Source organism: Ambystoma mexicanum, chromosome 1q (genome assembly GCF_040938575.1).
Source record: "Ambystoma mexicanum isolate Mex_15411 chromosome 1q, UKY_AmexF1_1, whole genome shotgun sequence".
Classification (NCBI taxonomy): Eukaryota; Metazoa; Chordata; class Amphibia; order Caudata; family Ambystomatidae; genus Ambystoma; species Ambystoma mexicanum.
The window spans coordinates 60,095,563-60,122,515 of record NC_090922.1 but is presented as its reverse complement, the minus strand read 5'-3'; the positions used below and the strand labels follow the sequence as shown (position 1 = coordinate 60,122,515).

General features: G+C 43.6%; 1 protein-coding gene across 5 annotated transcripts in view; it reads left to right on the top strand.

Moving 5' to 3' along the window:
• The window catches only part of WWP2 (WW domain containing E3 ubiquitin protein ligase 2), a 1,426,252-nt gene that overhangs the window by 1,256,973 nt on the left and 142,326 nt on the right, over nucleotides 1–26,953 (top strand). For all 5 annotated transcript variants that reach the window (XM_069635514.1, XM_069635513.1, XM_069635516.1 and 2 more), the window contains one exon: nucleotides 21,598–21,757. In XM_069635514.1, coding sequence (XP_069491615.1) covers nucleotides 21,598–21,757 — 160 coding nt within the window. The remainder of the gene's footprint in view (nucleotides 1–21,597; nucleotides 21,758–26,953) is intronic.

Genomic DNA, 26,953 nt, shown 5'->3' with positions numbered 1-26,953 from the left:
AGCGATTCTGTCGCCACAATCATAGACCAAAACTGATCTGTTACAATACTGCCTGGCCATGTGCAAAATCGCTCATAGGCCTTGAAATAAAGGTCAGTTGCCTTTTCACATGCCGTCAAAAGGTGCCTACTAGTTTCAATAGATTTGGCACACAAACACAATTTCTTTTCCTGTGGAATGTTCTGTCATGCACCAGTATTTTCCAAAACCGGGACGATGTTTAGTCGAAGGTACATGATAAAGCTTCTTAATGTGTGTGAACATGCCCTAATCAGGTAACTGCATGGCTTATGATATTCAAAGCTTTGTTTAACATACTGCTCAAAGCGCTGTTGGTTCTCTAGCATGGCAATAGATCTCACTCGGTCCTATTCCTGTGTCTTGAGCTTTAGTTTATATAAATAAAAAACAATATCTGCTACCTCTATCGGGGGCAGTCCAACGTTATCCAAGTAGTCTTGTACAGAATCAGCCAATTTAAGATGTACTTTATTACCCCTTTGGTAACATACATGTCTTTTGGACATAGAAAATATATCAGGGCTATCCATTGTGGCACTAGCGTATTATTTTTTTTATACGTACTATACGTCAGTTTCCTAATGGTGTATAAGAAGGTGTTGCCTACTTCTATTCTCAAATGAGCCAAAGGAACGGTCGTGGTAAGCTCAGAACTGACCTGAGTATTTTTCCTTCTAGTTTATCTAGCCATCCCACATGATTTTCGGGAAACGTTTCTAAGCCATATAGTATACATGGTACAATTGCTTTGGTATACACTTCCAGTAGTCCCTCTACTGAATCTCCACCAACTCTCTTAATAAATCCCCTCAATACCAGCCATCGTCGCATAGCTTTTATGTTTTAACATAGAGGTAGTATTGTGAGGATGCAGGAATACTGTAAAATGGTTGCCCAAGATAGACATAGGTTTTAACCTGCTCCAATTTTGTATCATTAATGTGCCAGCTAAGCCTAGTAGTATTCCGACCTTTACTCCAAATGTGCATAACCTTGATCTTTGCATGATTGATGTTCAAGTGGTTTGCGTCCGCAAACTGGGCAAGGATGTCAATGGCTCTTTGTAAGCTGATAGGGGGGCAGTCAAGTAAAACCATGTCATCTGCATAAGTAATCTATGGTACTGCCACCCCTCCAATACGTGGCAGAACAATCTGTATTGTGCTTAATTTCTCCCCAATGTCAGCCAAATAGAGGTTAAATAACACGGGTGAACGCACCCCTGCCTTTAGACCCCTATTGGTAGGCAAGGGGGAAATGTCCCCATCTCGCAAAAGATGAACCGTGACAGTTTTATCGGTATGTAGGGCCTTGATAAACTTCAGCAAATATTGATCAATGCCCCATCTTTCTAGTTTTGATCACAAGATGTAACCGTCGACACAATCAAATGTTTTCGTGTAATCGACAAAACATATAAAGAGGTTGCCATCAGTCCCACTTAGTACATCAGCGGCTAACAAACGTAGGGCCAGAAAGCCATTATGGTGGAATAGCCCTTCCTAAATCCTAGCTTATGTGGTTTAAGCAACTGTTTATCACTAACCCATCTGTTCAACAATTGCAACAAAATGGTTGCAAAAACTTTGCTGTTAGTATCTAGCATGGCTAGTGTCTGCAGTTATTAGGATCTGTGCCGGAGCCACGTTTATGTATCCGGATCAGTATTGAGTTAAGCCAACTCTGAGGGAGCACTCCTAGTGTGTATATTTTGATGTACATTTCATGCAATGCTCTAGCCCAAAATTGAGGGTTGGTCTTCAAAACAATATTGGGTAACCCATCCGGCCCTGGTGCCCCAAATGGTTTTAATCTTGCCAAAATATCAAGAATGTCACTGATTTCAATATTCTGGACTGGGCAACCCAAATAAGCTAATGAGGATTTACATTTCACAATAGTTTGGCCCAATAGAGACCTTTTACATGTACCTTCCAAACTTCTTCCGCTATGGCATGGATTTTCGTAGGGGCCATTATGACCAAATAAGTCCGATATAAGTACCAGAGTCATATGTACAAATCCGTCTGTATACCATTTTCCAATTTGCTGATTCAAGACTGGATTTATGGCCACGTAACCAATACTTCTATTTGGAGGATGTGACCCCAATCTTAATTTTTTGTTCTTGGAAATTCAGGTTCTTATTTCTCTTATTGTCCCTCACGTTCTTGCAGAACACAGGCGCTTTTCAATATGAATCTTGTAGTCAATTCTAGAATTATTCTTGTCTTGTACAATCATCTTCCCTGCCATGTAAAGGCCTGGCTTAATTAGTGCACATAATTACCCCATATCACCATTACAGTGATTTAGTTCTTCCGGGGAGTAAGCTATCTGCACAATGTACTCATTGGCCCTTTTTAGATTGGCCTCCGACCACGCAATTCTGTTACCGTTGGCATTAACTGACTCCTTGCCTAGTTCTACCTTCCTGTTCTTCTGAGAATACACATGAACGGTAGCTTTCATCATTGCGTGATCACTAACTGGAGTAAATGCAATTTTATACTTCGGTACTTTACAATGTACAGTGTCCGTATGGAATATAGTGTCCAAGCATGAGGTACTGCGCCCATTAATCCACGTAACCACCTCCAACAGGGTTTCATTTTTGCTTGGCAGCAGTGGTGCAAGGGTAAATTCCAAAAGTACTTCCAACCCTTCTTTGTCAATAGTCGAGAATGCTCTGAACGCAATTTCCATTGGTTGTCTGTTATGACGCCACTTACCAAATTAATACATTGCGCATTGAAGTCACCAGCTACAATTATGCTCCACTTGGGGTTCTTTAACTTCCATGTGACCGTAGCTCTGTCACCTATTTCAGCAGTGAGGCAGTATGCATTCCATAAGGGGGATCATATACATTTAACATTAGGTGCTGCCTTTCCATTCAAGACATTTCTTAATTTCAACTGCTAAGCCATTATCACAAGTTGTACCAATGTTGAACCCCACTGTCTCTAACCTTGTCTGTCACCTATGCACAAACCACCCTTGGGTCTCGCCTTCCAAGCTCTGGTTGCCGGTTGGAAAAAAGTTTGGTAGCCATCCATTCAGAAGGTCAACCGCAAATACGTTTCTTGTAACATAAATATGTCAGTGTGGCAAGAGCACCAAAGCCTATTATTGGTTGTGTGGTAAACGATTTGAATCCCCTTGTGTTCCAGGATAGGACAAGGCCAGAATCCGAACTGGCCGACAGTCAAAACCATGGCTCTTCTACCGAAGGTGCCCAAAACTTGCTGGGCAGAGTTTGCTTTATCGATTTAAATTGTCTTCGATAACCCAACCTCTTTTTTGACCAAGCAGATTTACTTGTTGCTTTTCTCGTGGTATACACATGGGTCTCAAATCGTTCCTCATTCGATGGGCCATAGTATAGTTTCATACAATAGCGCATGATCTACAATTAATCAACAATTAGCACAAGGTTTTCCACAACCATACAGATGACAAACATTACCACCACCCAATTAGATTGACTATGAAAAACGGTTAATTCTACCCTTTCGATGTTTTGTGACGTCACGAAGGACAACTCCTTAATTTGTTGAAACAGTGAGATCAGATTTCCTCTATTTAAAAATGTGCTATGGCTAGTAGGCTCAATTTCGTCAATACAAATGCATCGTGGATAGTATGTTTCAGTTTTTGATGGTTTGGCGTGCTGCTGGTTATAGCTGTAGCGCAGATTGATTGTCTTCAGGCAAAGCTTGTACGGGGTTGGTTGGTCCTCAGCTATCAGCAGCATTTGAGTAGATAGGTGGGTCAGCCCATTATCAGATGTGGGCTTAAGCATTACCCTTGAGTCTACAATCTCTGCTGTAATCTGGGAGGATTCCCAGGTAGTGTTCAATCTACATTGTGTACCCATATCAGTTTTAGACTGTTGCCCCTTGTTGACCCGAACTTTGTCACTTTGTGTGGATATATTTGCATCCTTCATTCCTGGCCTAAGTAACGCACTCTCCTCTGGAAATTGTAGCCATTTGTCTAAAGTGCCGGATCGTTACTTAAGCTGTTCTTTTTTTCACCAACGATGTTCCGTGAATTGGCTCTGTTAGCATTCACTGATGTCACACTCTTATTTACGTATGGGAGACGATGCATCATTGGGTGCTTCCACAGGTACTTGTTTTATGTGTTTAGAAGATTGTTTAATTTATTTTCTTCTTTCAACGTTTCTGTGTCGTTTTAAAATGGTTGTTATGTAATAAAATACTGGCTTCAGGAGATTTTATAGCTGGCTGTTCCTGCATGAGCCCCCTTTAATTCATATGCACACATGATGACTCTTCATCCGCCTCTTCTACAATATCCACCTATAATATTTCTCCTGTCATCTCCCTTTCCACTACACTGTTTGTCAGAATCACGTCCACTAACCTACCCAAAATCCTTTTTATTGCTCTTTGTTCATTTGTCAATGTAGAGCACAAACCAAAAATTGCATCCATCATAACAGCAATTATATTCAGGCTTCGCATAAAGGTAGTCATTCAAATTATCATCATCTTGTATCGTGCTTTTTGAGGTATCCGGCTAGAATCTGCCACAGTATATCAATGTGTGTTCACTATTTTTTCAAAATCAAGCGTTATCGACAAATTAGTTGGAGGAGGCGATGCAGGGAGTTCATTGCTGGGCGCATTTCCTGATATGGATGCTCATCTTAAGTTCAAACACATGTTTAACAAAGAGTTGTTATTGTCAATATTAACTATCGAAATAGGTGAGCTTGCTAGTACAGGAGGGCATCCAGGTCTTATCGTAGAAAGAGTTGGAAACAAATCTGTTATCTTCTCTTGCTCCTTTGCCAGTCCATCCACTGGCCATGTTAGCCTAGCACAGAGCAAGCTTTCCACCACTTAAGTGTGTTCAGGGACTGAGGTCGGTAATACAGGGGGCTATCTCCTCTCTGTACACACAATATTTGTTCATTAGTGTTCATGTTCACCATATCAATAATGAGTTCCATCACCCCCTGCATAGGGCGTGATTTGGACATAACCTGGCTTCTTTTGTCAATAGTCCGGTGGCAATCCACTTGGCTGCGCAACGAATATGCACAAGGGGATAGCAGTTTAACACATTTCTTCTCGCTTCATTGTCCTTCCCTTTTTGACATTAATCTTGTAAATTCAAATACAATGACAGTATTTATTTAAAGGGAATGAAATGTATATTTGCCAGGGTATAAGCACCACTTGCCCACTAGTAGAACAATGGACCCCTCAGTGCCACAAAAACCACTATGCAAGCCACCGCCATCCATTCAAAGGTGGCTGCCCAACAAACAGTGGAGACTGTCTGCGCAAAAAACCAATTCAAACTGGCTGTTCTCCAAAAATTAATCAAGGACCAACCACAGGCCCAATGTCCAATTAGACAGCCTTGACCTGTTAATCAACTTGCCTCTGGTCATGGATCAAACAACAGTCCTTGCATGAAGCGGTGGCACAGCGTCTCTGCCTGCACTCACACCATTCAAGTGTTCCTTAGTGTTGGCAGATGTGGAGTCTACAGGGCACCACTCACCACCATCACTGTGGCTTCTCTCAGCCCTTATTAGGCACTTAGTAACTCTGCCAAGCACCCAAACCCAAAATGCTTGCTGCGGGGCAAGGCGATTTCTGCTCTCAGCTAGCTCGCCATAGGCATCAGTGGCACATTACTAGTGCAGAAGCGGCAGTATACTATGCTATGCTTTGACTGTTAGTTTCATTGTCGCTATCTTGTTAGGGTCACCACTAAGGACCCCAAATAGCACAACAGCTTCAGTCATGGCACATACACCCCAGCCCCGCTACATCTATCCCTCTCACACTTTTCGAGCGATAAGGCAGACCAGCAGTACCTCCTTCCCGGCCGACAGCTACAACATCTCTGCTGTCCTCGAACCGTCACTGGATCTAACCACTGTCCGCACTCAAAGAATACTCTGTGCTTGGCTCGACCCCTTCCTGGTGTGCTGTGTCGCTTCACTCAGGTCTGCTCCATGTCGACCGCCACTCCCACTCAAAAGTGCACAATAATATGCACTGATGGCCAACTTTTAACAGTGCAGTTTTAAAATAAAAGAAATACCAGTTGCTTTTTCATTCATTAATTTTCCTTCAATCGTGGTAGTCACTGTACGTTACACAAATTCATTGTTTTCCTTCAGCATCTTACTTTTTCAGACCTTACATTTATCTAATTGGAGATCAAAACAGATTCTTATGATCTGTGTTACAAATAAACGGGTCCATTTTTTTCATTTGTAACTGGGACGAAGAAGAGTAGCGTTAATCTTCATGTTCATTCTTCCGAGCACCTGCGAAACGCATCTCTGGGCAACCCGTTAGATCAGACACAATAATGAAGCACGGTCCGGCACGTTGAAGGGTTCTTTTTTTTCTGACCCGTGTGATTAATCTGATGATGTCATCACTCCTTTCCCAGAGATAGCCTCTCGTCATGTGGCCAGGGGACAGCTGCTACTACCTGATCCTGACCATGGGGGAGGCTGTGTGAGGGTGGATCACATGGGGGGAGGCCACCCCTAGGGGGAGGGACAGGCATCATCACATGAGACATGGTATCCCCCTTTCGTTTTAGGGATATCCCTCTATGCCTCATGGCTTGATAGCATACTGTGATAATCCCCTTCAACAACCCACAAAAGCCTGCTGACAGTATCTTTCAATATTCTGTGAAAGACAGAATGACAAAGACTAAGACAAGAAAGAGGACTACCCAAATGAAGATTACCTGGCTGAACCAGAAGGAGCAGTCTAGTGCTTGGAGGAAGCTGATTTGCTCCAAGCAACTCCCTTCTTTGAAGCAGGAATTCAAAGATGCAACAGCTGAGAGCAACAGGGAGATCTGACCGGCTAGTCACTGTTGGGGAAGCCAAGCTGTCGGGTGGACAGGAGAGAAAGGAGACATGGGAGAACCATGGAGATTTCCCAGCTTGGGCTGGGAATCCAAGAGGCAGCAAGCAAGACAAAGAAGCAGCACAAAGAAAGGGGAAGGCAGCGTCTGGACCGGAGACACATTCCCGCAGCCAGGAGGGACCATGAAGTGGGACGCGAGGCAAAGAGGAGGAGCTTCGCACCGGCAAGGGAAGCTGGAGTGAAGCACAGACCACTACCAGCAGCAGAGATGCACCGACCGAAGCAGAGAGAGAGAGCGGAAGCAAAGAAGGTCCCGAGCAGGGTCAGAGAAGCCAAGGGAACCGTCCTAAATCCAGGGAGCCCAAAATGGAAGGTCGGGACCCCGGGAGGGTGCTGGAGAAGGCATTCCGTAATTGGAACGGGAGGCAGATTTCCTACGGCTTACGTCTCAAACTGATTTTCATAGTCCCAATATTTGGGGAGATTCAAATACACCAGTGATAATTGGAACTTGGGGTGGGGGGGCATATGCCCTCAGATCTTGAAAGTAAAGGAACTATGAGAGAACCTGGCATGAGCGTATACCAGGTGTTTTGCGAGTCTGGGACCTGCAGCCATAGTGTGTAAAGGAACTATATGAGAGAATCTGGCAGGAGAGTATGCCAGGTGTTTTGCAAGTCTGGGACCCGCACCCAAGTTGTGGTATCTTGAAAAGAGAATCCCAAGGAAGACACGTGCCCTTAGGATTTTGAATTGCATTTTTGTTATTCTGAAAAGAGAACCCTAAGGAAGATTCATGCGTTTAGGATTTTCAATTGCATTGAATGTGGAAAGGACCTGTGGAAGGGTGTAATTTACTTTGGAGTTGATTGCAACTCTAAGAGGAGGGGGTTATCCTCTAGGGCTACAACAAACATGGTTATTCTTTTGAACATTTGTTTTGGTGGCAAGAAACCCGGGGAAGGGAGTTATTCCCTGGAACTGTAAACATTATCCACTTGGAACCTTTGTTGGATTCATACCTTTTTGTTGAACATGAACATTTATGCAATTTCCAAGCCAAAGACAATAACACCTTAGAGTAACTTTTAGAATGAGAGGGCTATGATAGGATTATGGACAGAGGTAATTTATGCTTTAGAAATCTTGACACAGGACAGACTCTTAGTTTTTGGTTGAGATAGGGAAATACCTCCTAGATTAGAGACAATGAGGGATTTTTTTTAAACCCCCTTTATTATTTAATAAAGGTAATAACAATCAGCATGAGTCCTCTGTATCCGTGTCTCATTCTGGTTCCTCACACCCTCCTCGGATCTTGAAGAAAAATAATGTACAGAATCATTTAAGATAAGGCAACACACACGTAGTTAAGCAGCGCGAACCACCAAAGTGTGACAAATTCCCCCATTCATTGTTTGAACAATAACAAAGCAAAGCAGTAGTGTGCGTCGTCTGTTTCGCTCAGGGAAAAATAAACTCTGGCCATTGCTAACTCCGTATACTCATGAGCTAGAAGTCCATGAACTGCACCTATAGCTGTTTGTGCCTGGTTCAAAGTAAACACCAATATCTCTCTATTTTTCTTTTGCCAGTTATATTTCACAGAATGCCACATTTTTCTGGCACATAATATACTATTCACTGCACTGTCATGCCTGCAGACCATTAGCTCTTTGCACAGATTTCTTTTTACCCCAACAACGTGGCTCATATCGCAACGTAGGAGAGAGCACTTTATTCTTGGTGTTGACGCCGATAACAAATGCTGCCGTCCTAGTTCCAATGCAGCTTCCGATAGTTACAGAAGCACAGTAAGGCAAACCTGTCTTCGACGATTCCTCATGCACTGTACTCACAGTTGGCTACAAACACCCCTTCAGCTAACATTTAACATCAGCGCTCTTCTTTTGATCAAGCTCATGTTGCTTTGATGTATAGCGTTGGGATCTGTTTATGGCAGCTCTGATCCACTATAGGCAACTGCGCTCTTTTTCTTTAGCTTTGTTCGTCGCAAATGCTCTCGGTTTCTCTTTAGATGCCTAGCCAGCTGTGCTTAGTGGTGCTCTTCTTTTAATTAGGCTAAAGCCATGTTGCATTAATGTATAGTACCTCCTAAGGCGCTACACCTTTTCACTCATATTATTCAGGTTCTTTTAAATTACCAGCGCTCTGCCCTGCTTGAAGCCCATTACCTTAGCTTTGATGTTACCCTGGGTGGTAGGTCTCCATATCTGGGGCGGTGGGTCTCCACATCTGGTTGTCCGCTTGCACAGCTCCTTAACTGCATGGTGGATCTGTTTCCAGGCCCCCTCAATGACCAATCGTAGCCAGTTTAGTAATAGGTCTGTGGCTCATGTGTGTTATAGCATATTTAAGTTGTGGTTACATACATTACAAGTAAAGGGGAAGAAGAAGACCCGCCGGTCCCCACCACCCAGGTAGCTCTTCCGACTGTAACTCTTGGAACCTATTGGAGGGAACCTTCCATGATATGCATACATTCCAGCACTCACTCTGACATCACAGCTACAGGCTAACATACACACAGGGAAGGGATACAAAACACTACACGTTTTATCTATTAGCAAGGACTGCACATGCACCCATACTACCACCCCCTCAGCACAAACTCTCCAGTATCCAATCGTAATATAGTAAAAAACGTACGTATCCTCCTGTGAGTCTGTTCTCTGGGTTAGTCTTCTCCGGAGTAACTGCTGTGAGCTTGTTGAGGCATGGATGACCTCTTTCAAGGTGTTTATCCAAGGATGGTTTGGAAGCACATCTGCTCCTTCCCAAGCTTCTCCTTTTTCCTCTTCGTTTCCCCCTCCATTATAGTTCCTTCTGGGTTTTGATACATGTCTTAACACTTGAGATTGGCTGGAGCCATTATAGGTTTGTTTCAGGGCTTTGAATTTGTTGTATGTTTATGTTTCTCCTAACAGATATTCAAATCTTTCTACCTCACTGTCTGCATTAGTTAGTTATGTGAGTTCCTGCACCTGTTTGTCTTGTGTTTTTAAATGCTGCTCTTAAAATTGCCACCACCTTGGAATGCTTCTGCGGCATGTGCAGATGTCAGTGGCGTTCAGCAGCTGCAGGCTAATGACTTACAATGTCTTGCTGTTTCTCTGCCCAACCACAACTCGCTTGGTGTGTTCAGGAACTTCTTTGTTCCGGGTGCACATACCTCGTGCTTTGATTTCCAAACGCTGTGCCAGTCAACCCAGCCCTGGTATGCTCATCGCCTGGAAGGGGCTCACAACAATGAGGAACGGGCAATGCCATGTGCCATGAGAACATTCTAGATGCTAGCAAATTATCATGCAAGAATGCATGAGAATTCTATACCAGGGTTCCATGAAATATCCCTGGAGATATTTTCCCGAGTGGTTTTAAAGCAGGTATCGGCAACACCCCCGACGGTGTAATACTGCTCATTGTGTTGAGCCTGCACACTCCCACTCCTTCGATCCTCTGTGAGGCACATCAGGTAGCGGCCTGACTAGTCCAGTCCTTAGCGGCATGCCCTCTCGGACATCAAGATGGAGAGTTCACTGAACTTACCACAGTAGTCAAACAACACAGTGTCCATCATGTTTTGGACTGAGCAACATTCCTTAGTGCAAAAGTCAAGACCCCGTTTTAGAAAGCAAGGTTTCTGTGGGATCCCCTCCAGGATAGTGTCCATCAAAGTTGCTCACAGTCCCAAAGTGTTAAGAGTCCCTGTGAACTTCTTTCTTCTTGGTGAAATCTGGCCCTCCGAGATCCAGGTTGTAGCTCGTCATCTCAAGACCTTCGTCTTTGCTTCTGCTTTCTCTCCTCCTCTTCCCTGCTGAACTCCTGGCTGAATCTGAAATTGCACTGGTCACCTGGCTACCCTCTGTTCTCAGGGCCAGGTCCCCTCCCTGCCAGTTGCACACCTGCACTGCCCCCCCCTAGTACTCCCTGCACTCGGGGGCTGTTTCTGTATCCCTACAGCCCCCGAGTGCAGGGAGTACTAGGGGGGGGCAGCACCTGACACCTGATATCTGCACTTTCCCATGCACTTGTCACCACTTCTTATTTATTGTATTCATTGGTTTTTATTTATTTTATTGTTATCCTATGTACTACACTGCCCCCTCGCACTTTTCCCCCCTCCCGCTACCTTGCACTTGCGCGATCTCAATGTCACCTTGCCTAGTAGGATGGTTGTCTCCATCTTCCCTCTGTTCCCCCTCCCTTGCATCGTCGTGCCTTGAAACACTTGTTTATAGGCACATTATCAATGCCATATCATATCATAGCTGTGCTTTGGCCGTGTTGCTCTCTGGGGCGGTGAATGGGCTCTGCTTGTGGTTGGACCCCTCGTGTTATATTGGGTCTGAAATTAGCAGGTGCATAGTTTCCTTCTGCCCTGGTAGTCTCTTGGGCTTAGCTGTCTGGCCTGGGACAACTCAGGTGTACATGCTCCCACACCGCCCACTTGGTTAGTATATGTAGAATATTTTCTCCCATTCTACCAGGGTACTAATTCTACAGTCATGTGGTACAGCTAATGGCCTGCCCACTGCTACACTAGTCTAAACTCCACTCTGTCTTCTTTGTATAGCTAATTGTTTAATGAGATGTTTGCACAACCCTCTCGTGAGGGCTGTGTAACCAGAACCTGAGGGTACAACAGAGTTTCTCCCATAAGGAAAAATCATACTCTCCTATGGTAGCTGTAGCAGAGCCGTCAGGCTTAACTTCAGGAGAGACAAAGTATTGCTGTGAGGGACAATTAATCCTAATGTACTACACAAAAGAACACACCACACTGGTATACTGAAAAAGATGCACTTTATTTATAAGGTCACACACACAGTATTCATGATGGGAACAATAATGACTTTTGTTAAACAAAACACATAGCAGAGCATACTGTAGATTAAAAACAAAACAATAAATGGCCATTTAAGCTGTAACTCGGTCTTTACCCTAAAATGTAATGCTGACAGCTGGTGGCAGACCCAAAACATAGACTTCCAGATGTAACTTAAACAGTAGACCCCTAGACAATATTGCACACAGTAATTACCAGCATGTTCAGGATCCAGGGAGCCCACGCATAATGTAAGTACAGGTTTCCTGCTATAACCTATGTGAAAGTATGATACTTTTGCGCACACATATGCACATAATTCAATTATAGCACTTAGAAGTAGTAAACAGTAACACAATGTCTAACGCAGCCAGTAAGGTGACCAAAGTCCAGGATATATTTTAATGACAGTCCCTAGATCCAGAAGAGCATATTACACTCAAGTAGATAAACAGTAGCAACACTCAGCAGCAATTCAATGCCATGTCCTCGGCAGAAGTGCAATATACATAGATTCAAATATCCCTATTCATTTGGGGGAGTCACTACAATTCTAAGGTTTGGCGGAGAGCTCCAGGTACATTCGGTGGTCTCTAGAAAAATTCCACAGTCCAGGTAAGTACCTTGTAGTGTGACTGTCATTTGTGGGCGTTCCAGTGTTGGCAAACGTGCCTCATAGAAAACAGGACAAGTAGCCTGACCTGTGGTTATGACGAAAAGCCATGGACATTTCCTTCACACATGTGTTTTCAGAAAAAAGCAATTGAACCCAGGGGACAACAGTGGAGACCCACAAGAAGAGATCCAGTGGAAGGTTTGTGACCCGGAAGCCGAGGAATACAGAAGCAGAGCAGGATTCAGTCTTCATTGTAAACCAATGGGGAAAGGCGCTTGAAGGGGACTTCCAGAACTCGAAAATGGGGGAGCCCTGATCCTGAGCATCTTGAATAACCTGCCAACTCAGGGCCCAGAGATAAGTACTTACAGTGTTAGTTCCTGAAAACGTAGATCATGGCAAGCAGAACAACCCAGTGATTAAATGTTTCTTTTTACAGGGCGATATGAAGAATTCAAGTCGTCAAGGGACTCTGAGCCAGCGACGACCCTGATGGTCCAAAAGAAGAACAAGCATTGTTCCTAGACGTGTGACTCACCATTCATCGGAGGCAAAATTATCTAGCATGTAAGGTATCCGGCTTGCCTTCGAAAATCCAGCAGAACTGAGTACAGGAACAGGATTTCCCAACTATGTACCTTCACTGGTATGCTGTTCTGGGTGACTGAGATCCAATGGTTTGCACTTTGGCCCTGGTCAGGGGTTCCTTGATATTTAAAGAGTGTTAATTTCCACACATGGTATGTGTTTGCAACAAATGTCGTTTAATTGCTTTTAACATACTTTAACCATAGATTGTCACTTTTGTGACATACATATTAGTTGTTCAAGGCTTACATATGGTTCAAAGTATGTAATTCACAAAAGACTTCATTAGTGCCGACACGTGTTTCAACCTTAAAGGTCTTTCTCAAGGTTGCCAATTTGTGACATAAGTGATAGAGTGAAAAGTGAATGGTGATAGTAGAACAAATAGTGACAGTTAAATTGATGATAATAGTGTGTTATTAATGTAGAGAGCGAGACCATAGTTACATGTTTGTATGTAGTGTTAGTTGTCCCGTGACAATTGACCGATATGTGACGTGTTCACACATTTATGGAACATTTTTACACATGGTCATTTGACACATAGATTAATGACCAAATGTATTTACAGCCATATATTAATTTGAGCACATTTATTGAAGTGCCCCCAGTAGTGAGATGTATTTCAAAGACAAGTTCCCAGTACCATTTTTATACAACGGGTATAATGTTTACAGTGTCATTAAACATGTAGTCCATAACAAAAGATTTATTGCCGTCATGTTGAAAGTAATTTGGAGAGGAAGAAAGGAAGAAGGAAGAAAGAATTTCTAGTTGGCTAACTGTAAATGTGTTTAACGGAGAAGGTATATTTTTACCGTCAGCCTGTGTCACGCTTACCAGTTGTAACGGTTGTGTGTTCCCGGATGGGCGAATGTAAATCTTTAAAGTCAGCAAACTACTGGTTAGTACCTATGGGAATAAATAATGATCGTTAAGTGTTGGGTTAAGTAGACATCCATAAATGTCCCCCTATGGGCTTATTGTATACAAATCTATAGTTATGTTCCAATGCTCATGACGTTGGACGTTAAAGCACTATACATGTCAATTGAACACATACTGGCACTGAAGGCGGTGGACTTCACATTTCGCAAAACATCTGCGTCCTACTATTCCCACATAGAAATGACCAAGGAATTCCTGGAATTCACACTCAACAACACAATTTTTCTATTCAATGGGACATTTTATCAACAAACGAAGGGGATAGCAATGGGGGCAGTTTATGCACCATCGCTAGCCAAATTGTTCATGAATCACTTTGAGCAAGTCCATGTTTTCTCCAGCGAGGGCTTTATGAGACATGTACAAAAATTGCACAGGTTCATAGACGATGTACTAATGATCTGGTCTGGAACAGAGCAGCACATGGCAGACTTCAAGGAATATTTGAACAACAACTAGTTTGGAATAAAGTTCACAGGAACACACAGCGCAAAACAAATAGAAGTCTTAGATCTGAATTTCAAAGTTAACCAAGGTGCAATCTTTACCAGGATCTTTAGGAAACCAACTGAAGTAAACTTTGTTTTATACGCCACAAGTTGTCATCGGAAATCGACTATCAATAATATTTCCAAATGGGACTGCATAAGAGCAGGAAGGAACTGTAACAATGAGATAGCATTCACAGCTGCGTGCGAACTACTCAGAGAGTACAATGCGTACAAATGTTCCATAAACGTGTGAACACGTCACATACCGGATAATTATCACGGGACAACTAACACTATATACGAACATGGAACTATGGTCTCGCTCTCTACATTAACAACAAACTATTGTTCTCAATTTAACTGTCACTATTTGTTCTACTATAATCATTCACTTTGCACTCTATCACTTATGTCACAAATTGGCAGCCTTGAGAAAGACCGTTTAGGTTGAAACACGTGTCGGCACTAATGAAATCTTTTGTGAATTACATACTTTGAACCATATGTAAATCTTGAACAACTAATATTTATGTCACAAAAGTAACAATCTATGGTTAAAGTATGTTAAAAGCAGTTAAACGACATTTGTTGTAAACACATACCATGTGTGGAAATTAGCACTCTTTAAATATCAAGAAACCCCTGACCAGCGTCAAAGTGCAAACCATTGGATCTCAGTCACCCAGAACAGCATTATCAAAAACAGAGACATTAGGAGCTTTGTCCCTCTGAGATCCTCCTACAGGCGGCAGGCAATGGAATAAAGAAGTAACATGTACAATAGCGCAGGATCCACAGTTCCACTAAGCTCTAACATCACTTTAACTACCTTCACTGGTATGGGCTCGCTTCTGCCAGCCCATCAATCCCATAAAGGGATTTAAAACCAAGGATTTAATGGCCAGCCACTCAGGTTGGCCTGAAACACTGCTAACACCCAGGTCCATCCCCACAGGAAGTGTAATGGCTTGCTTAGCAACTTGTCTAAACCAGTACAAAACAATTTGGTGGCTGCATTTGGGGGCTCACAAAACAGCCATTTTAGGCATGCCTCATAGCTTGTATGAACAAAAGTACAGCCCTGACAAAATGAGTAAGTTTAAAAAAACGTTAGTAGTCCAATGGCAACCATAAGTGTACATTGGGCAACTATTGTAGTAAAACAGCTTTCATCCTTGGTGTAGCCAAGACTAAATATTACTGCCACTATCCAAACGCCTAAAACAAATGCCAGGCAATGTAGGACAAAAATGGAGGTGCCTAGGAAGCGCCCCTTGGTCCGGGAGCCTTATGGATACCCAGGACTGCATACTCTCAAGGGTGAACAAGAGATGTAGTTGCAGGGGGACCTAAGCAAAATTTCCTCTGACCATCAGAATACGTTCGTAAAAAAACAACAAATAAAGGGGTACATTGGAAAAAAGATGAGGAGTCCATAAAATGAGACTGCAGAAACCCCAAAACTAGAATTCTACCTTCCCAGTAATTCTGGGCCTTTAACGTCTCACCCACTGTGCGATTTAGGGTATATAGCCCCTTGACTCGCTTATCAACCTTATTTAGCACCCCCGACTTGGTTAGCAGCTGTCATGTTCGACAGTTCTTTCAGCATCCATGGCAGCTGCCTGCCGCACAAAGCTCTTGAGACACAGGAGCCGGGCAATTGAACTACATGCAGACCCTTCAGCCTAAGTCCTTGGTTGGGGGGAGAGGATGGGGATAGAATAGAAAACACAATTTCTTCCAGCTTCTCATCAGGCACTAAATGACACAAAGGGAAAAATAATATTCTGTTTCAAATTGTATCCTTCTAATTTGCTCCCACTTTCCCGAAGGAAAATAAACACTTGTAAATCTTTGTGTGTAACCATGAATCCTTTATCAAGATTCCTAGTTTGATTTTGGAAATGTCCCAGGAATATTCAACCTGAAACTGCTAGATCCTAAGTCTTATGTCCTCTGGATCTCACCTTCTCCTGTTCTCTGGCTCTGCACTCAGGTGACCATCTTGGGATTTAGCCTATAGCACATGTCCTCCCTGTGCTTTTACTTCTGCTCATCCACCACTTCCTACTTACGCTCTGTACATCCATTTTCTTGTGTTCTCAGTCCTGCTCTTCCACCAACTTCCTTTCCTCCTGCTCTCCTCACATTCTGTCTACACTGGAATATCTTGGGCTCTCATGCTCTGTCTCGTTCTCTCTCACTCTAAGCTCCCATGCTTGCTGATGTATTCTATGTGCATTTATAGACCCTGATACCTACCACTGGGCAGGATTAGTGTCTATTGTCTTGATAGCAGTGTAATGATTACTCTGAGTTAATGATTCTTTTTTCAGTGAACATTCTGGGGATTTTAATGTGCCTCTGTCAGCGCATTCTGCCATGCAGACAGAGCCTTCAGTAGGCCAATCCACCATCTCGGAATTTCCACTTTTGATTTGCACTGTAGAATGCAATTGCAGCAGTTGTATCAGAGTAGGTCAGCAAGTCATTGGCTTTCTTTGTAGCCTTCAACAAACCAAAGAGCAACATTCTGTTAAAACCTTAGGTTGTTCATTCTTACTGTTTCCTTGTCACTGTGCCCGTTTCATGGTGCCTACATGACCATTGGTGGTTGCTTCAAGCTCACATAATGATTGATTTAAAGGTCCTGTAATTCCTGTTTTCTTATCACTATTCACCCCTCGTGGGTCTGCAGAACAGCGAACCCGCTTGGTTATGTTTCTCTTGAACATGTGTTATTTCAGATGACTTGCAACAGTAATAGACATCATGTGGCAGCCCCCTGGTGTTGTGCCTGGTGTGTGGAAGGGAACAGGAGATTCTCCCCATACCATCCCCAGGCCTCACGCTACACAGCAGGTGATGGCACTAGCCCCTAATGCACCTAAACACACATCTTCAGTGCCAAATAAGGGATATTGTCATAGGGTGTTATTGACAGTTCATTCCCACCCGGGAAAGACAGATTGATCAATCACAATCTGTAATCTCCGGCAGGCACTAACAAACTTCTCGGGTTTAGAATGAAAAAAAATGGCAGTTGTGAGGCGGCAGCCTTTTTTTGTCACGTCAAGAAACTGCCGTTATTAAAATAGGAAAAAGGGACCACGTCCCTCTTCAACTAACAGTGGCATTTTTATTTTTTGTTCATCAGGAGATGGACTCGTGCACTACACGCTGAGTCCATCTCCCGACGGAGAAGAAAAAATGAAAACCATCTGCACCCAGTAAATCCTGTGGTGCAAATGGCTTTGAGGCCCCTGGCGTGGGTGCGGAAATGGCCTTTAATGGCCCGCAGTCCGAGCGGAGGCCTTGGCTTTGCTCGGGCCTACCTTAGCTCGGGCTGGCAGGCTGTTAAAGGCCATGTCCACCCATCCCCGCTGGGGCGTAAAAGATACATTATTGTCAAGTTAATTTGTGCCTGAAGGAGGAAGTAGTTCTCTGCTTGGTGGTGTAGTAGTGCACATTGTCGCTCGGATGAGTACTAGCCTACCTGCGGTCATGCATATCCAATTATTGCCATATGCGTTTTGGTGTTTTTTGATCAGAGACATGCTCCTCGTGACAGAATGACACAGCGGCAGCCAGAAATCTTTACAGCATTGTATGGCAATAACCTGCAGGATTAGTGCAGGCCACTATGGGAATATGCGATGCGTAGCTGAGAAACACGCGGGCAACCTTTCTTTGGCTTCCAAAGGAAAACCTTTTCTAGATGGATAGACTTTTAGCATTACAGGAGCCTTCGTATGAAATAGGAGGCTGACACTATACATTCGATGTTCTATCTATTCCCTCTCTGCGATTTACAAGATTTTGGCCCTGAAGAAGGCTCGGGTGCTAGAAGTTGATACACCCATCATGCTGAAACTCGAGCTGGCCATTAGAGCATGAAATCTGAGGCCTTTTTGTGCTAAATGAATTCTACATACAAAAGCCCTTATTTAATTTGATGAATCCCAGGGTATTGCCACATCTTCGATGGGGAGGCCCCTTTTCATGAGATCAGGGAGGTGAGGCTGCTACCTGATAGACCGGGGGGTGGTACTCAGCTGGTGGATCTCATGTGAGGGGAACACCCTCATGGGATTGGTAACAATGGCCCTGGGAGCGGGGTGAAGCAAGGAGGCAAAAGCCCACCACGGTACCAACACACTCGGTACAGCTTCCAGAAGGGCAAGCTAATGGTAAAAAGGGAAGAAGGACTCATTCCTTGTTTGGACAACCAGCCCTGGAGGAGCAGGGAAGGAGACGCTGGTCCCATTCCGAGGAACCCGAAAACTTAAGGCCAGGATGGCCTGCTGCAAGTACCCGAGATGTCTTAGCGAGGCGGACCTAATCGGTGGCAGAGACATGGGAAGCCAGACCAGCAAACACAGACTGGGAATAGAGACGCGGGCAGTCGAAGGCTAGAGGGAGATGCTGGAACAGCGGAGCTATGAGAAGGCGAACAGTGCGTGCGGCAGGTGCAGAGAAGCTTTGCTCCAACTCCCGAAGAGACCAGAGACCGCTCAGAGAGTTTCCAAAGATAGGGAAAGGGTCGGACCAGTCAGTGGGGCATTAAGGGAGCTGAGGAAACTTGTGAAAACAAACTGTGAAATTTGTATAAGCCCGATAGGGTCCCTTGCATCCCCCCCCCCAGGGCTATTCGGGATGTTCCTATGTAACATAGCGTGAACTTTGCAAACCTGATAAACCCGATAAGAACATCCAGAAGAGCCCAAGGGGGTGACAAGGAACCTGTACAATCTAAAACAAACTTTGCAAACCTTATAACAACGCCCAGAATATTACAGGGGGATGAAAAAGAAGGCATACAAATAGATACAAACTTTATAAACCCACAAGAAACATCCCGAAGAGCACAAGGGGGTGAGAAGGAGAATCTGAAATACATTACAAACTGTGTGAAGGAAACACGCCTCGAGGGACACAAGGGAGTAGGAGAAGAGACAAACATGCAGAAACTGACATTGAGAGTGCACTTAGGTTGGACAGTACCTCGAAGGGGAGTATACCATATCTGTCCAAGTGGACACTAAGTAACGAAGGCACAAGCATCCCGTCAAGCCAAAGGAATAGAGTCTGGGACCCAGATGAAAGCGGGCAAAGCCCATCAGTGCAACGCATAAAAGTTGAGGACCCACCTCCAGATAAGAAGATTTATAGCCAGTTGGCTGGAGCCTAAAACATAAAAACCTTTTACAGCTAGAGTTGTGGAAATCAAGTCTGGCTGGCGATGTACATCAGACTTGATACACTGTTGGAAGAATCTATGGTGCGGTCTGGCACGCAGGTTAGTGAACCAGGCCTTACAAGAGACTGAGAACAATCATTTGTCGCTGAACATTGAACTATATACATTCCTTTTTTGCGGAAGAACTGTGCTTTGGTGTCAGCATCTAGAACGAGAGAGGTCTCCTTCTGGAATTAAGAAGACACCCACTTTTCCTTTAGCTAGATTGAGAGTGTAAGGGATGGAAATAGGTTTAGACACAGGATGGTAGACATTTTTGTTTGACTGACATCCTCTCTGGGTCCATAGTATTCTTTTGTTGAGGCAGGGCAACACTTCATACTAGTTAGGGACAGTTAGGCCTTTCCCCAACAGCTTTTTCTTTCTTGTGAAACAATAAGTCTTTCACCCAAAACAAATATGCCACCTCTGTCTCGTCTATCTCTATCTGCACCCGTACATAGCCCATAGGGTGGCGTTTCACCACTGCGGGTCTTTTGAGTAGTGGCATTTAGTTAAGGTGTATATTCTATGCCGGACAGGAGTAGACACTGTTCAACATCTTGATATATACTGTGTGCTAATGTTGCACTGTCTTTAGTTTGTGCAATTCCTGTGCTTAGTATGGTCTGATGGGTGGTCTTGTGTGTGATTAGGAATGTGTACATGAATTCATTTTTATAATTGGTGTGATTGGTAAATGTGTTGTGCATTGTTTTTTTGTGTCTGTGTTCATTTGCAAACATTTATTTCATTGTCCATGAATTTGCCATTTTGATGGAATGTCATTTCATAAAATGATTTTGATAAACCTGCTTGATTAGTTTCTCTTTAGTCATTACTATTTTTTATTTGTATATATAGGCTCCCCTTTTGTTGTGTTGCTTGGTGTTGTAATAGTGGCTTTGACCCGTTGTCATGAACTATGCTGGCTGTATTGGAATCTTGTTATCGTTGGGCAAAGGTGGGCAGAACGTTTGTAGAGTAAAACGCTATCTTGTGACAATTTCTGTGTTTCAAAGGGTGCCATGGAAGTGTTATTATTTTACGATTTCTATGGTTGTGAAATTCTCAAATGGGCTGGTGAATTATTCTTTTTCACACTAAACCCTTTGTGGGACCCTTTTACGTTCTTGACGACCGTTAAGGTTACTTACCACAGAGACCATATTTTTGATGATAATTACCTCAATGTTTAATGAGTGGGCAAGCTTAGGTCTCGACACTTACAGTGCCGATGATGCTCAGTTTGAACTTGTGTGCATCACCTTGGTGCCTCAATGTTACTGTAAAAGAAAACTAAGATCTAGTCTATTTCTTTGGCAATTTCTAAAGAAGAGGACTCTGTGGGTGGACTCTGTCAGAAAAAAACATCACTGGAAAGATGGTGAATCCTAATGTTGGTGGTTACCAATACATCACTTTTTTCCCATATCTAATTATTGAAGACACACAGGCATTTTAATAATACAACCATTCTGGACAATTATTAATCCTTGTGGATTGTGGTGTTCCTCCGTTTTGGTCTAAAATGGAAAGTGGCATAGCCTTTCTGCAGAGGACTGGTGCATAGAGGATTGGTAGAGCTTGAAAACATTGTGTTCTCTGCCTGTGGCACAATCATTTGACAATATTTTGATAAGACTATCCAGGACATTGTGGAGCAGTTAGTATTCCTGGTAGCAGTGGTGTGGGATTATGCCACATGTCCCTTTTTTAAATTAACTATATTATATTAAACATGGCATATGTGCAGCTTTGAGCAAGATGGAAGACCTGCACCTTACCTCTACTCTCCATGGTGATGAATGATACTCCTCAAATGTCTGCTGTGACATAGGCCTTGGACTTTTGGGTCAGTGAAAACGATCTGTATCATATACATTTCTCTGATGCAGGATCTGTAGTGTACATGAATCACTGGCTTAACCTCTACTCTATTTCTTATTTCCTCCTAGAGAATGGTTCTTCCTTTTATCCCATGAGGTGCTCAACCCCATGTATTGCCTCTTTGAATATGCTGGAAAAAACAACTACTGTCTCCAGATCAATCCTGCGTCCTCTATCAACCCAGACCATCTGACCTACTTCCGCTTCATTGGACGATTCATTGCCATGGTAAGAGGAGCTTGTTTATTTAATTCAACCATTGAAAAAAGGCAAACTTTACCTTCTAAAGTATCCCAGATCACGAGGAAGTAGTTTGCACATTTATTGGATGCTGGTACGTAATGTCTGACATTTTATTGCCCCAACCTCCCCTCTGCTCCCTCTGTTACCTCTCTCCCCCTCAAAACACCCAAATTCTTTGTGATGGGCAGGTTTCCCCTTGTAAATGGCCTGAAGTCTATTGGTGGACAAAACTGGTATTTGTTAATTGAAGTTAGGTTTTGTTAAAGACTAATCTGGATTGACTGTAAAAAACAAAATACGTGTTGATAGTTACCCTGATATTGAGTGGGACAGCCAAAATCTCTTTATTAGAAAGAAGTGATGTGCTGTCAAAAATAAAAGACAACAATGAGAATCACCCTAAGCTTGTTTCATGAAAGGGCATAAATATTAATTGAATAAAGTTTCATGAAGGAATATCTTGCACTGTTTCCCAAACACCATCACGGTTTAGCTGAAAGCCTCCCTTGATTAACTGAACAATACTTTGGTTTAAGATTGAAATTTCAGTACAGCCATTAATGTAATAAATGAATAACCGGTTTGTGCATCAGGGTAGTTTTGCATGTATTCTATGTGATCAGCAGTTCTCTCCACATTTGTATTCTTTCTGTTGAATTTCTTTCTGGTCTACCATCCCCATTCCCCATCTGCACTTACTTCCTGGTATCAATTTAGAATCCAAACACAAACTAAATAACAGAAACCTACATATAAATATACATCAGATTGAATATTTACACATACATCTGTTAGATCATCAATATTCATAGAGTAATCGAGAGTCTGATGAAAAGGGCAAGCAAAGTAGTCATTTTTGTCCCCAACTTAATTTTAAACTCATCTTAAGAATCTCACCATCAAAAGGTTTGCCGGAATGATGTGGATCATTGAATGTTCATTCAACATTGAGACATGGCTCGACATTGAGCTCTTAAATATAGAAGTCGGCCCTCTCGATGCAGACAGCAAGGATAAAAGTGGCCTCAGAAAATCTGAAACATCCTTGTCTATACACTTGAATGGATTTAAGTGTCAAAGGTATCTGCATCACTTGTTCCACCTATATTGTCTGACTCTGCTCGCCAGTTGAAACCTAGGGGACCTCCTGCTTACAAAAGACATAAGGCCTCATTGTGAGTTTGGTGGTGCGGTAAACAAGTGGCAGAAATTCTTTTACCTCTACTGTTTTTGTGCGTAATGGAATTACTGCTGTTTTTGCTACACCGCTGAATTCCAGGTTTGACCATCAAGTGGAGGATTTACCTTCAGCACAAGGCCTAAAATCATCGGAATTATTGCTGCAGACTTGCTGCCCATGGTAATTCTGCCAAAATCCCTAGCAAGTCCAGAAATGGGGATTTACACCACCCTTCCACCACTCGTGATCCATGATAAACCCACGGGAGCGGGTGGGGATAAAGACTATTAGTAATTTGGTGGATTTGCTGTGGAATTACAGACAAATCCGTAATGAGGCCCATCGTACTAGCAGTATATGCAGGAGTTTGACCCACTGAAGGACATTTACGGAACAGTCAAAAAAATAACTATTGTACCTAGATCTCAGATGCTGGCTGCGTTTCTGTGGTGAAGGAGATTATGGTAGCCTGCAAACTCTTCATAAAAGCCTGGAAATAATTTTTCTTATTACAGGCTAGTTATGATCGCACAACTGACTTGTGTCAATGTGTCAAGGGGGGGGCAGGCAGCCCGATCCCCAACACTCTTCCCCAGTGCCAGGGTGCAGGCAGGCCCCCACTCTGCCCCTACCTACTTGGATAAGTTGCTGCTGAGAGCATCGACTCCAAGAAGGGGCCAGGCTCTATCGGCCTGCCGAGAAGACCCATTGGGTGCTGCAGGACGGCATGACACCAGCTTCATCAGTCCATCGCCATGCCCCAGAGGAGCACGGCCCACAGCAGAGGAAGTCTTTTCAATTAAGGACACGCAACCACTCTGGCAAGAGGGAAAATGTTCATCAATGGATGTAATGTTCTTTACTTCTTACACAAGCACTACAGCTTTCACAATTAGTGTGCATGCTACATTTCAATTGTTAGAATGGGTCTTCAAAACACCTAACATTTTATACTCGATTTTAAGTGTACACAAATTACTTTAGAGATTTTCAGTTACCAGCAAGGATTGCTGAGTGAACCTGAACACAGAGCTTCACTCACCGGCTCCAGGAACACTCTGGTGCATGTGGTTTCACTCTCCTGACTTCTACTACTGATTTGGGATCACTTGGGACCCCACAACCTTATGCAGCATGGGTGTCGTCGCCGGACCAGCCACGTTAAGTAGGAGTCTCCTTTACTCCCCAGTCCCTCGGCTGGCCTCCTGATTCTGGCCTCAGGCTTCGGCTCTGCAATCACAGCAACTCGGCACACATGAGGAACATTTTACCCACATCACGTCTTCCTCGGTGCAGCCCTGGCAATGCAGGTTTTGAGTACACAGGACCCTTTCAGAACTTGCAGGTGAATTCTGCTGTGTCCACATTCCGGCGTCCCTTCTGTGTTCCCACTTCCTTGTGAATTGCCAGCCTTGTGCTTCTCCTCTGCTAGTACCTACTACCAGCCTTCCCACTCCTGCTCCAGCTCCTTCTTCCTCTCCTGCCCCTGCCTGTTAAACCTCACAGGTTTGGCAATTGGCTTCTGGTGTGAGCCATCAGCCTCAATTGCCTGACTTCTGAAATGGCTAGTAGGCTTAATTGCCTGACTACTACATCTACATGCTTCTTCAGTCCTCTTCCTCGTCTCAGTCCCTCTAGGATTCTGGGACATGTAGTTTGTTTCATCCAAGTCAGGTTTTTCCACTTCTTTAGTTTGACAAAAAGTCATGAAAAAGGTGGAATTACAGTGAAAGTTAAAAAGGGGTTTATCTCAGTTTTCCTAGTCTGTTTCCCCCTCTATGTGATACTCCCCCCCTGTACACCTACAACCACCCCCAGGGTTGGGATCAGAAAGCGTCTGCATTTCCCTGGCCACATGAGGAGGGTCCCAGACCAGGTTTCTGGGGAGAATCCTATCAGATTCTTCACAAATACAAGCAGTATCTATGGCTTTGTTCTCTTCAAGTCTCTCCCAGACCTTGCCATCCTCAACATTCTCTGTCTGTTGCAGACCTTAGGTTTCTCACACTTTACTTCAGTTCTCTCCCATATGTTGTGTTTCTCACTGTTCACTTCAGGTCACTCGTAGACCTTGGGTTCCTCAGCCTTCGGTTCAGGCCTCTCCTAGACCTTTGGTTTCTCAGCCTTCACTCCAGGTCTCTTACAGACTTTGAGTTTCTCAGCACTTCAGTTCTAGTGGGTATTTCTCCAACCCGCCGCAGGATCCTTTTCAGACAGACAATTTTGCCCTCCTCCTGCATAGGTCTGGTTTCCCTGCTTCTCTGTCAAAGGGTTGCTGGTGGAAATGTTGCACCTGGGAGGTGCACTTGTACTATTCTGGTCTGCACTACTCCCAAGAGCGTGCAGATTTTATCAACTCATAGTCTCTCCTTCCAAGCCCTCCAAGGTTGCTCTGCCTTCCTCCAGGCAACAAACTTTTCAACATTACTTTCTTGTTAAAGGGGCCGCCTCACGCATTTCGACAGGATTCTCCTCTTTACTGCATTTCCCAATCCCATTTTATAGACCCTAGCCTGTGAAATGATTTTTAAGATTCTCTCTGATAGGTCATTCTCCATGTGGTTTTGTATTCTCTCAAATGACTGATTGTTCCGAGTTTTGTTCTCATTTCTTCTCATTGGGGTATTATAAGTGAAGGTCTGTTCTGGTATTGGTTTGTTATCTGTTGGCTTCTATTAACTTTAATGAGGTGGCACAAAGTTACAAAGACGTGTGGCATGCAGCACCATTTTGAATTTGCTTTCAGCTTTGTCACAGCACTGCAGTGCTCCGCAATCTCTCCAGGCATACCATGGTACAGGTCTTGGGGCTCAGAAACAAGAACACAGCAGACACACAGACCGTTAACAGAAACAAAAGTCACAAGACACACATAACCCGGCTGTTCACACTAACTGGAGTTGCAGGGGTACAGGATTTATTTGAAAAGGTGTGTTTTCAACTTTTTCCGAAAACTCTAATAATTCGCTTCCACTCTCATGTCAGTTGGTAGGTTGTTCCATTTTCCTGCTGCCACAATTGGGAAGGCTTTTCCCAGTCAGAATATGCACTTGTTTGGGGCTAGAGTAATCTTGCCCAAGTCTGCAGATCTTAACGCTCGACTAGGTACATAGAAGTAGAGTTTTGATTTTAGTGTTCTGATCTTCATTATTGCTTGTTTATTCTAACTGCATTATTTTGGATATGTTGCTAGCTAGCGAGGCATTGTTTGTTGGCTCCTAGAATAAGTGCATTGCCGTGTTTTAGGCGTGATAGTATAGTTGCCTTTGCTAGGGTGGCGCAGTAGTCATCCGTCAGGTAGGGTTTAATGGCTTTCGGCAGCCTGAGGTAGTAAGAACAGTTTTTTCTACTTATTGTGCTTGGGCTTCGTTTCCCAGAGATGCTTCAAGCATAATTCCTAAAGTTTTAACTTTGCCCAATACCTGGATATAGGTGTCCTTTATCTGAAATGAGCCATATGAGGGGGGTTATTTGCCTCTAGTTTGATGAGAGCCAAACACCATTAGCTCTGTTTTTTTACTATTAAGACACATCCCATTTGTGTCCATCCACAATTCCACTGTGTTGTAAGTTGTGGATAACAGTTCGCTGTCGTTCTTGTAGTCCCCACTCAGCTCTATCATCAGCTGAGTATCATCAGCGTAATTGGTGAAGAAGATGTTAATGTGGTCAAGAACTGAGCATAGATAGCTCAGGTAAAGATTAAATAGCAGCGGTGACATATTGGCTCCCTGTGGGACGCAACATAGGATGTCTTTTTGAAAGGGGAATTTGTCCCGCAAGTGCACTCACGATTTTCTGTTTGTAAGAAAGGAGGTTATCCAACTGATTGCCTCTTTAGAGCAGATAGCAGTTTTCTCTAGGGCCAATTTAAGGAGGTCATGATCTAAGAGATCAAAAGCAGCGCGTAAATCGAGGAGAATTAGAAGGCCAGCCCTGCCTCTGTCCATGATGCTTAGCATTTTAGTCTGTAGGTCGAGCATGGCAGTATCGGTGCTGTG